Source organism: Strongylocentrotus purpuratus, unplaced genomic scaffold (genome assembly GCF_000002235.5).
Source record: "Strongylocentrotus purpuratus isolate Spur 01 unplaced genomic scaffold, Spur_5.0 spur5_scaffold_20, whole genome shotgun sequence".
In the NCBI taxonomy this organism is placed as follows: Eukaryota; Metazoa; Echinodermata; class Echinoidea; order Camarodonta; family Strongylocentrotidae; genus Strongylocentrotus; species Strongylocentrotus purpuratus.
This window is the reverse complement of record NW_022145606.1, coordinates 47,533,035-47,545,618: the sequence shown is the minus strand read 5'-3', so window position 1 is coordinate 47,545,618 and position 12,584 is coordinate 47,533,035. Positions and strand designations below refer to the sequence as shown.

Below are 12,584 nucleotides of genomic sequence, written 5' to 3'. Positions count from 1 at the left end.
CAAATTCTTCGACGATAAATTTTCCTAGTTGCACCAATTTATATTTTAAAAATTTGCAGTCCATTTGATAATAATTAAACTAAATACATTTGTTTAGAATATGAGAAATTATGGATCAAATATCACATTTCCTAATATTCAACAAACTCCCCGAAATTTGGTCACCCATCATACTAAAATAGCAATCAATTCAAGGTACACTCCCTAAGTTACAAACGCACTTATGCGCGCGCACACACACACATACACACACATGGACATAAACTTATAAGCAATATTCGATTTTTTTTTTTTTTTTTTTTTTTTTTTTTAAATCATTTTTGTTAAATAATTTTATTTTTTTTTTTTTTTTTAAAGGATGAAATATTATTTATAAAAACTACATTCTGACAAACAACCATATAACTATTTGTATTAATACAAGATGATCAAAAAATATATGAATACGACTGTATCTCTAATAGGAGCCTACATTTCGGTAAACCATTCTTAACAGACTCCACTACATATTACTGTACAAACACTGAGGTTTTCACAATAATTTATCACATGACCTGTCTTCAAACCCAGTTAACCTTGCATACTAGTTGACATAATACATTCATCTGTGTGTTTTTTAAATTATTTTTTAAAGATTAAGATTCATGTGGTAATATCAATAATGACTTAGGCTTCTATAGCGCTTTACAATAATAACACAACAAAGTTATAGATAACCACTAATTCATGAACTAAAAAAATATCCAAAAGAGAACAAGTTTAATCATTTTGATAGCACTTATTAACATCAATACAGAGAAATGAAAGCGAATTATTAAAAAGTACCCTTATATACAAGACGTGTAGTTTAAATTGTGATGAAATACAATGGTGCAGTTTAAATGACATTAGTAGGTATTTTCAAACAAGTAAGATTTCGAAAATAATATCGCTGGTGATATTCGTTTGTCTCGCAATGTATTGTCAACAAGCTAGGGATCTAAAAGATCACGACGTTTCGTGCGCCGCTGCAACACTTCGTCAGGTGATAAAATATAATGTAAGCAAGTGTGTTTTATACTCTACGGGCGGACCGTCGGTCAAATTATTCGTAGAGTATAAAATACGCTTGCTATTTTATCACCTGACGAAGTGTTGCAGCGGCGCACGAAACGTCGTGATCTTTTAGATCCCTTGTTGACCATACATTGCGAGACAAACGAATATCACTAGCGATATCATTTTCGATACTACGTCCGCAACGATTAATATATTTAGCATTAAGTAATTGACTTAACACACCGGACTTTTGCAGAAAAGGGGGGTGCTGAAAAAGGCTCGTATAACCAAAGGAAAAGGTCGACCCGTATTGACTTTACACACCAGATTTTTGCTGAAAAGAGGGGGGGGGGGGTCGCTGGGAACACGCATATGCGTACCCTAAATAATTCTGAGCTGGGGGGGGGGGTCATTATTAATGCACAAGACTATAAACTTCTTTTTACCGGTTGACCTTTGCCTTTGTGACATTTATCCGATAACAGCTGGAATTCACACGTTTATCTCTCTATGACCGTTGTCCCTTGACCTAATTACCATCAAATTGTATGATGATACTTACTACCAAGTTAAAAGTTAATAGCAAAAGTTATTCTTGGAATATCTTTTAATGAAGCAAAAACGTGTGATTTTATACAGTGACCAGCACAACAAATGATCTTGATGATCTTGTATGATGATACTGACTACCAAGTTAAAAGTTAATAGCACAAGTAATTCTTGGAATATCTTTTAATGAAGCTAAAACGTGTGATTTTATACAGTGACCAGCACAACAAATGATCTTTGATCCCTTAACTATAATTTACGAACTTAGTAATGACGCAGAGATGGTAGTATGGTATGGTAGTTTCAGTAGCATTCGAGGGTTCTTTTCTTAGATGATACATGTATAAACAAAATATGACAAATTTAGAAGCTGTAGCAACCCGTGTATAAGTCACAAAGCACTATCTGGAATTCGTCGAAAATATCTCAGTTCCATCTGTTGGATTCTTTTGTCCTATTGCTACGTACGTACTTCGTACTTTAACAAAAAAAGATGTTATATTGCCCTTTGCGACCGACCCCAAAATCTTGAAATCTACGGTCGGCTTTTTGAAAAAGGTTTAAGTTTTTTAGTGAAAAATATATCAAAGCATTCAAAACTGAGAAATATCAGACAAAAGAGGGGGGGGGAAGGATAAGATTTTTTTTTTTTATTCGACCGACCGACCCATTTTGGGGCATCTAAAGGGCAACACAACATCTTTTGTAATAGGCCTTATCATTTACAATAGCAAACACATTGCTTGGTGACGATGCTGTCCATAGGTTAGAGGAATGCGTAGACAAGGTGGATGTATATAGGTCCTTCGCACTATTCCTCCCTCATGGTGAGATAGTACCTGATAAAATGGTAGTAAAGAGAAAATGTAGAGAGAGCGACGTTTTGTTATCAAATTAAAATGAAGATAATGGTAACTGTATGGACTTGAATCATTTTATGTTCGTATGTTTTTGTAAATGACAGCTAGCCTACCAATTGTGATACCCTGGTGCTGCTGCGTCTACTGCTTCTACTTCTATACTCGGCCGACAATTCTTCTTCCATCACTTTCTATTTTTATCCCTTTTCCCTATTTGGGAGGCTATCGAAAAGAGCCTGGGGGCGTAGCCGATTCGACGTACCCCATGGATCCGCCGCTGTTCCATGACTACTACATGTACTACCACTTCTACTACTTCTACTAATAATAATAACAATGATGATATCTGCTGCTGATGGCTGGTCACCAATCTTAAAACCTGATTTATTGTTCACATTCTCCCCGTTTCTCTTTTATTATCTAATCGCTCTTAGATTTTTTTATTTTTTTATTTTTTTATTCGTAAATATTTGTGTCATTATTGTACCTTTTGGCTTTGGTTTAATTTACTTGAGTTTGGTACAGACTACTTATTATTAAGGTATTTTGATTGTGTGTAAACAAATAAAACTAAACAACAGGGAAAAAAGAGACCGGTTCATAGTTAGCATGTAGTACAAATGACCCCAAATATCCATAGATCTTTTACACGTGGAGAAGTCTCATGTTGAGCATTTAGAATAATCACTGCCAAAGTCACGGATGTGCATCGTGAATACCTTTTCTTTGCATAGATGTTACCGTCGGTGAATAAATATACAACGATCTCATAAATTATACGAGCACGCATCCAATATTCTTCTCGGTGGGTTCTACAATGCCTATGCGCAGATTGAATCTACGCACAAGCGTAATATATAAAACTCACCCCAAAATAAGCAATATTACTACGACGGTACATTTAGGCTTCGTGCAGAACGATGCTTCTGATATTGGAACACGTTTTGGCTCTGTCTTCTGAGGTTCGGTGATCAATGGTTCTGTGGTCACTACTTCTGATAGAAATGATAATGATAAACAAAATCACATAGATCTAGAAAAAGGAATGATCACGGAAATTGCTTTCTATACATTATTCCAGGGTTTGTGTTTTACGAACAACACACGACCAGACAACATTATGTTAACTATTTTATAACCCCTGACATCAACCGAGCCCCTAGTTTCCGCAAGTAAGGACCAGGGACCCGTTCCACAAAGGCTTTTATCAATGACAAATGACAAAAATCAGTGACAAATCTGCTGATAACCAATGAAAAGCCAGGATTTCAGTAGCTTGTAACAGAACATGTAATTTCTCACTGATGACAAGTTTTGTGAAACGGGGCCCCGGTGTCTATTCTTTAAAGGCATTTTAGCCCTCAACTGCACTCCCTACCCAATTTCGACGAAATTGTATGGGTAGAAGATATCTAAAACAATCAACAAATTCCTTACATAAAAAGGCGATAAGATGCATATTCTGTTGCGTATAATTAATGCGATTTGTCGCATATTTCATCACGAGTTTCACAACAAAACTTTATGATTCGGGATGCCCCTAGCTTACGGGCCCCCATATGGTTCCCTACTGCTCCTCAACTGTGTATCAGTGGGTATATAACGTATCCGTTGAAGTGAACTTTTTCAGTTACTTGATTTGATTTGATTTGATTTATCTTTTTCTGTTTGATTTTCTTGCTCTTTTACAAATATACAATTAACAAATCATTACAAATTGTATACATGACAAAGGGTATTTGTAGAATAAAGTAAAGCTGGCTGTAACTAATCAACAACATGAAACAGCAGGGTTGACAAATTAAGCAAAGCTTGATAGCATGATCCCCTCTATGGATACATAATAATACACATATGGAGGAAAACATACTGGTAAAAGGGAATAAGAGAGAGAGAAAAGAAAGAGGGATGTACATTAAAATTCATAGATGTATGTGGTAGTTGGATTTCAATTTGAACCAAATTACAAATAGTAGACTCACCAATGGAGGGCGTTGTTAGATAAAGTATCGGTCCCTCGCCAAGTTTAGATGCCCGTGCCCCATCGCAAAGGATAGGTCTCACTGATACCTGGTAGTCCGTTTCGGGTTCCAGGCCAGTTATGTTGAATACAAGCTCTTCCTTGGACAGTGATCCTGATTGCTCAGACACAAAACCAACCGACAACCACGATGGGACATCTTCGCCGAGGCTCCTCCTATCAATTGCATAGGCACATATGGGCCCATCGCCGGTATGTTGCTCCTGCCACTGGACGACTGCGTAGGACGTTCCGATAGATTTCACGTTAGGCGGATGGGACAATCTAGGTAGAACTGACGGTACATAAAATTGAAATTGAAATGAAGTATTTAAAGTCCATTCGGAATTCGTTTTTTCTGTATGTATGTATACCTCTTCCTCCGCTTCCCACCTCCAATTCTTTCTTCTTTTTTTGGGGGGGGGGGGGGCAGTTGCTTTGGAACGTAATATTTTGTTATAGTTGGATAATAGTTAACAGAGTAAGCAAGCAGTAAAAAAAGTAAATAGGAAATAAGAAACGTCTTAATAATTAAGTAAATACCCTGGACCTCTTAAATCTCATCAAATTCGTAGACATTTATACTAAAATGTACCTGCGTGCCTGCATGGCACTCTCTTATTAATAGGACTATCTGGTTTTAACACAATGGCAACTAATTGTGAACATTCAAGGTCAACTTCGATTTACTCTTCTATCATTTGGATCTAATACGTAATGCACCCCTGCGATGTTCGCACATTTCAAAAGGTGACACGCAGGTCTACGGAAATTGCTTTACGTTGATTTTTCGAAAATAGTCGCAATAATTTTTGTTTAACATTTTACGCTGAACGTACCGACTACAGGAATTGTCACAGGCTTGGTGGTGAACTGCAGTATTGGTTCCCGTGGACTTTCCCGAGCAGATATGCAGTTGATTGGAGAAACTGCGACTTGGTACGTGGTATTCGCCTCTAGATGACCAACATCATACAGTAGCTCACTCTCCACCGACACGTACCCGACGCTGCGCCATGGATCGCTGTCATCATCATCACGGTCTTTGTCGTCGTTTTTCTTGATGTTGATTCCGTAACCACAGATTGGCCCGTCTCCCTGATGTTGATTTGTCCACCGGATGGACACGTGTGTAGAGGACAGGTTTGTACTTTGAGGAGCTTCCATCAAGGTGGGCAGAACTATCAAAATAAACGATAAACAACTTGGTAAAATTGAAACTTTGAAACATGCCTGAGTATTGGTTATATGCTTTTCAAATCCAATGTCGCTCCGATAGAAGTTGCTTGTATAGTGACCTATCGTAATGCATTTAACAATAAATTCCACTATTACTCATGATAATACCGATAATAATATTTCTGAAATTGATAATAACGATTATGATAATAATGATTATGATAATGATTCTATGACTGGAATTGATTGGACTAAAGTTACATGCCTAAAAATCAGATGTGCTACGATCGAAGGACTTGAACCAAATCTACAAATAGTTGTAAAACTCACCAATTGAGAGCGTTGTAAGAGAAAGGGTCGGCCCCTCGCCAAGTTCAGATACCCTTGCGCCATCGCAAAGGATAGGTCTCACTGAGACCTGATAGCCTGTATCGGATTCCAGGCCAGTCATGTTGAATACAAGCTCTTCTCTGGACTGGGATCCTGATTGCTCAGAAACAAAGACAGCCGTTAGCCACGATGGGTTATTTTTATCGAGTCTCCTCCTATCGATTGCATAGGCACATATGGGCCCATCGCCGGAATGTTGTTCATACCATCGGACAACTGCGTAGGACGTTCCAATGGCTGTCGCCTTAGGCGGATAGGACAGTCTAGGTAGAACCTTCGGTAGAGCTTACATAAAATAGAAATTGAAATGAAGTATTTATTAGGAATTCAGAATTCTTTTTCATGCATGTGTGTGAATATACATATACGGTGCGTCCCAGAAAAAACGGAACCGAGAATTATCGATGTTTTATGATAACTTAATCAAAATTTCAATTATTAATTGACATAGCTTAGCAATTTTTTTAGCTTAGATCCTCCTCTTTCATCTGATGCAACTCATATGATGCATTTTTCACGCATGAGTGATTTAAAAGAATTTGAAAAGAGGAAACCAAAAAGTCATTTGGCGGGTGGTATCTGAATTTCAAAGAGAAAATCACATTTCTAGAAAGTTCATTTTTTACCCTTTCATATGACCGTAATCTTTTCGTGGAATGGACATTACGTTTAATACCTTTATCAAAATATATTAATACTTACTTGGGTTGCTTTTTTCCCGGCAGGAATATAAGAGCACTGCAAAACGAAATATAAAGAGGAAATATATGTTGCTCTCTCACATGAACTGAATATTTCTTCAAATATCATCAGAACCATGGTAAGGCTATTTAATGTGCCAAAAAAAAATGAAAATGTGTATTCAATCTAAATACATGTCTTACCCTAGTTTTACTTTAATATTTATGATAACATTATTATAAGCTTTATGAAATTAAGTATATTTATCGGTACGTGATGACAGCCAGAGATTTACCCCCCAAAATTAATTTTCTCCTTCTTAGAATCAATGAACGAAAAACGAAATTGAACATTCATAGATTTTGTTTTGTATGCAGGTGATATTATTATCATTTTGTCTCATAAAAATGATACAAAATTGATAGATATAGCTAATAATGACATTAAAAAAAGGTTTCTAATTGTCTGAAGGCTAAAAGGTTACAAATTGACATGAATAAAAACAAAATATATGATATTTCATTCAGCCAAAATACCTAAAACTGTCAACAACAACAACAAAAAAAGGATTTAGAATAGACAATATATATTAAAATTGCAATCGTTCATAGCATAGGCTTATTTAGGATCATAATCTAAATTGGACAGAGCATGTTAACAATATTCATGGAGAAATAAATATGAATATAGGCATTACTATGTGTAAGCTCCGTTCAGTTATACCTTGCAAATATCTATTTTGTATATAACGTCTTTATCTTGCCATAACTTTTAAAATCTCAATTAGTGAAGTCTTGTTTGGTCAGGGACCAGTGCAAATAATTTGAAACGTTTATACATGTATACAGAACAAAATAAAGCTGTTCGACTTTGCACCAATACCCACTATATCTTGCCCACACCACGGCACTGTTTATTAGCTTAACACTTTTGGGTTATTCTGAATTAAAATTGATACTTCTTATGTTCAAACACGTCAACACATCACTACCTGCCATTTTAGACAATTTCTTTTAAAATAGCATGTTAAAACAGTCCACAGGGTGGGGTAGTGAGCACTAAATGAAAGGAAAAAAAGGTGTGGAATGGATCAGAAAAAGTTGATCGTGTAGCATGTAAGTATTGGTGTGTACCGCAAGGTTCTGGAGTAATCAAAATCATAATAAATTTGGCCAAGTCTTGGTAAAGTAAGAAGCACTGTACACAGAAAGATGTATATCTGACTTACCTTGATTTCCTTATCTTTCTATGCTCTTTACTCAGCCAGTATACATTTTCTACCAAAATTGTTTGGCAAGTGACATTAATTTGTAATCTTGAACATTAAGTGCAAGTTTTGTTTGATTCTGTGAGAATTCATTTTCTTTCTTTACCAGAACTCAAGTTTATCTTTAAACCATGGTAAAAAGTGGCAAATGTAGATTGATGCCTGTCTTGACAAAGGACGTTTATGTTGGGCTTAGATAAGAAACCCTCAACCCTTGTAAAGAGAGGGAGAGAGAGAGAGAGAGAGTCATCAATTGAATGAACCATTATAATCACGACACTGATCAGCCTACACTGTTGCCCTCAAAGTTGGAATAATTTTTCCTGTTTTTGTCGATGAAATGATTGTGACGATATGCATTATTCTTGATAGATACATTTACATAGTTTCAGAACGTTAATGATTAGTCTAAGGAAAAGTCAGAGCGATTGATTAATAAAGTTCTGAGAAGATAAACACTCGACCTATCAAGAATAAACAATATTGTGACAATCATTTCGTGTAAAGAGGTTATGAAAAATCATTCCAACATTATGGGTGACAGTTTACATGTTGATTAGTTATTCACAAATACTTACCGCTTAGTACAGCGATGACAGTATAAAGTGTACCATAACGGATAGCGTGCCAAAACACACACTTCATTTGCCACATATTGAGAGCTCAAAGTTAGGCTTATCGATGAAATATGAGTTGTAATCTATTACACAGTCAAGAATGATATCCGTTAAAACGTAGCAACAGAAGAAGGCATCAGACTCAACACAGAGCGGTCAATACAATGGCGAATTAACCACAATTCGACTCCGCTCAGATTAAATGCATTGCTCAATGGGGATTCCCCCAAATGACAATGCCTTTGGGAATCCCCAGCCTGCAATATTCAACTCAACTCCGCGCAGCTAGATTACAATGCACTGCACAATGACGTACAGGGGATTCCCCTCAAAGGCGATGCCCTTCAACACAAAACGACTCGCACGAGACAAACAGGCGAGCGGGGCCATTTATTCATTCATTCCTTTCATTTATCACCAAATTTCAAATACATTGTACTTTTTGGCATGAATGTAACCAAGAACTTACTAGCCATGTACATGTATAAACAAGTGGCAAATGGAGCCAACACACGCTAATCTAGGTTCTAGCCCAGTACAATGAATCAATCATTAATAATAATTATTGGGTCGCAAAGAAGCCTTTACGATTCCCACTGGTCAAGTTTGAAACAGTTTTATTATTTTGACATATTTACACAAAATAATTATAACTCAAATATATAGCACAAGATAATTGAAATATGTTACAATAATTCGATTTTATTATACAATACATGTAGTACGTGCAGTTTACCTTTCAAGTGACTTGGTAACATTGTTGAAGGTTGATGAAAAAAATTGCTTAATTTTTGTATAAAATGTTACTTACTATATTCCTTCTACTGTACTAACCCTCTGACATGCAGGAAATCCTGAACAAATTTCTCAAACCACGAAGATATCTATGGTTTTCTTTGAAGGAGGCGATGTATGACACCCTCTAACAGTGACAAACAGTAAATTCTTCCAACCATTTTTGAATTTTCCCAACCGTTTTTCCATCAAAAAAAGACATAAAACAGGCTATTAAAAAATCTGATACACTTTAATGTCTGGAATGGAATGTAGAGCCATTTTATTGTTTTCTTACGATTTCCATTCACCTAAAATGTAATTAAATTGTAATAATATAGTTGGGAGAATTAAGGAATCGATCAGATTAGTTTTTCTCAATTTGTACCTTGAATAATGGTCCGTTTCCACTCAAATTTTCAGATTATCATTAATTGTACATCTAGTATTGAAGTCACTACCTTAGAACCAATATCTCTCATCTGAACAATGTTACCAAGTCCCTTTAATACATGAATGGTTAAATGTAAATATAATTATATTACTTCAAACAGATCTCTTTTAAATGTTAAGCTAAAGCTTTTTTCGTTGTTAACACTGTCTATGTTCATTAGACTGAGCATTCCAAATATATGCACAGATTGTTTTCCTGTGCTTGTTATTATTTTTAAAAGATTAATGTAATGATTTTCATAGGTTTTCTTTTTCATTACGATGACTTAGTTAAAGTTAAAATATATATAAAACTAGGAGTGGGTATGTTATTTAAAGACCGTCACCACTACTGGGCCAGAAGGGATTAGACCACACAGAGAGCCATCGAGGTCACTGTGACAGGTGGCTATCTCATTAACTCAGCTCTCATTTAACATAAGAAAAAGAGGATCATGGGGGACCAACAGGCACCGATTGGGGAAGTTTTCTATATAGAGGGAGCCAGTAGCTACAAGTATGGCAGTGTGCCTTTAACAGATAAAGGAAAAGGTTTACAACCAAAAGACGATTCTCAGTTAACCCGTTGACAACTGAATGTATTAATTGCCATGTGCTTAATACAGGGCCCCTCATGTTTCAGGAGGCAATGGGGTATCACGTGTAGTATTTTTATGTAGCATAACATATGGTATATGTTCTCCAATTTGTTATTGGCGATATTCTTTTACTTGTTCATATGTCCTCCCCCCCCCCCTCCCCCTCCCCCCTCCCCCCCCCCGTTAACAAATATATATTCCATTATTTCAAAATCGACACTGCGAGTAATCGTGTGCACAAATCAAACATGAGTTTTCCTTGTAGTTTGTGATATCCGTTACGCGTACGTGTGACATCGCATATAAATAATGCCAGTCGGAGATTCCCCATCTAATTACATGTATTGATCTCGATTTTAAAACATTAATAACTTTCTCATTTATTCTATTTCCGATCTTTCTAATACTTACACCTATCTCCAATAAAAAATGTTCTACTTCCTCTCAAGACAACTTTATACATGTATAAAGGATTCAGTCCTTATCTAATGCAAGGCTACATGTATCTCGCGAGTCATCTCTCGATTGCAATAACTTCTCACTTTTCTCATCTACTAGACGCTCTTGCTTAAATATTCCTCGTTACTTTCTTCAACTTGAGCTCCTACATGATTTCTCCACATTTCCATATATTCCAGTTTATACACTGCATTTCTTTTTCTACTACAGGTAGATGCATATACCCCCCCCCCCCCACTCAGTGTTATTTAGGGTACGCATATGCGTGTTCCAAGCGACCCCCCCCCCCCCCCCCCCTTTCAGCAAAAGTAAGTCCGGTGTGTAAAGTCAATACGGGACGACCTTTTTCTTTTGTTATACGAACCTTTTTCAGCACCTCCCCCCCCCCCTTTCAGCAAAAGTCCGGTGTGCAAAGTCAATACGGGTCGACCTTTTTCTTTTGTTACGAAAAGGACATTTTGGTAACACGCATGGGGTCCGTCCGTTCTCGGAGTGGGGGGCCGGGTGCATATATCACTCAAAATCACTTATATTAATCACATTTAGGACACAGCCAATAACATTGACGAGAATTGCTTCAATCTTTATTTTACTCTTATCATTAATATATAGTTTTACAATGGCTATGGGGATGATAATCTAGGTAATATGTTCATATGTTTGTTAAAATTGTGATAACATGGTGTATCATGTTGGTTTAAAAAAAGTAGGCTATATTTTGAATGTATTAATTAAGTTCATGCCTTTACAAACCAAGGCAGAAATCAATAATTTATATTTGATGCAGAATAATATTAATATTTGAAGATAAGAAACAAAACAGGTTTCATAATCATTCAAGTGTTCTAAGCAAACATTAGCAAATTTTTGTCCTTGATGTAATAATGCTCTCCGATCCAGTCTAGACTCTTTGCGAGTGGTTTCATTCGAATTAATCGAGAAATTCCCTTAGTAAGCGTTTTAAGAAATACGCAATAACAGCCATTATTTCGCGGGGGATTCCACCCAAGGGGTGGGGGCGAATGGAGGGGGGGGGGCTAATTGCCTTGCTAGGAGGACGAAATTTGAATTATCATGGCCGAGAGAAGGTCCTTTGAATGCTCACTTTACCTTCTTTTCCCTATTCGAGGAGGGTGTAGTTAACCTCTCCTTTCTCCCGTAGCTATGCATTTGATTGTAAAACAAGTGGTACGATATGGAATAGGTAAAAGAATACAATATAATCATTACATTAAAAATATATATATTTAGACTCAGCTGTGTACGTCACACGCGTGATTTCGATTAAAGGGAAGGTGTTTCTTTGAAGAGTTTTTAATCTAATGGACGCTGCTCGACCTTCATATATTCATAAGCGTGAGCAGGTGCTAGCTGTCAAAACGATTGTTATCATGATTTATAAGTGCCTTTCAACAACTTTGTTTTCAATTAGAGCTTGTACATTAATTGCCGTGCCCAACTTCTTTTTTGTTAGCAGCTGTTTCTGATTTCATTGAAAAATCAAATACATAATATTCAACCAACAATAATAATATGTAATATAATTGATATGTACAATTTTTGTTTAATGTGACAACTGACGTACAAAAGAGTACGTGGATATTATTGAACACTTGAAAGTATGGAGGGAAATTAAAGAATCTAGATAAATTTAGAGGCCAACTATCATAAGCATGAATGCCTGAGTCAACATATTGACCTCTATTACGCGACTAGTCT

The 12,584-nt window shown here is 36.3% G+C and overlaps 1 protein-coding gene across 1 annotated transcript; it reads right to left on the bottom strand.

Annotated features, from left to right (window-relative positions):
* Positions 1-1,409: 1,409 nt before the first annotated feature.
* Positions 1,410-8,783, bottom strand: LOC115927504. The gene is made up of 7 exons (XM_030993511.1): positions 8,563-8,783; positions 6,739-6,774; positions 5,977-6,321; positions 5,307-5,648; positions 4,430-4,762; positions 3,316-3,442; positions 1,410-2,426 (listed from the first exon to the last, which is right to left on the bottom strand). The coding sequence occupies exons 1-7, from the start codon at positions 8,636-8,638 to the stop codon at positions 2,399-2,401; spliced, it is 1,287 nt and encodes a 428-aa protein (XP_030849371.1). The 5' UTR covers positions 8,639-8,783; the 3' UTR covers positions 1,410-2,398.
* Positions 8,784-12,584: the final 3,801 nt, after the last annotated feature.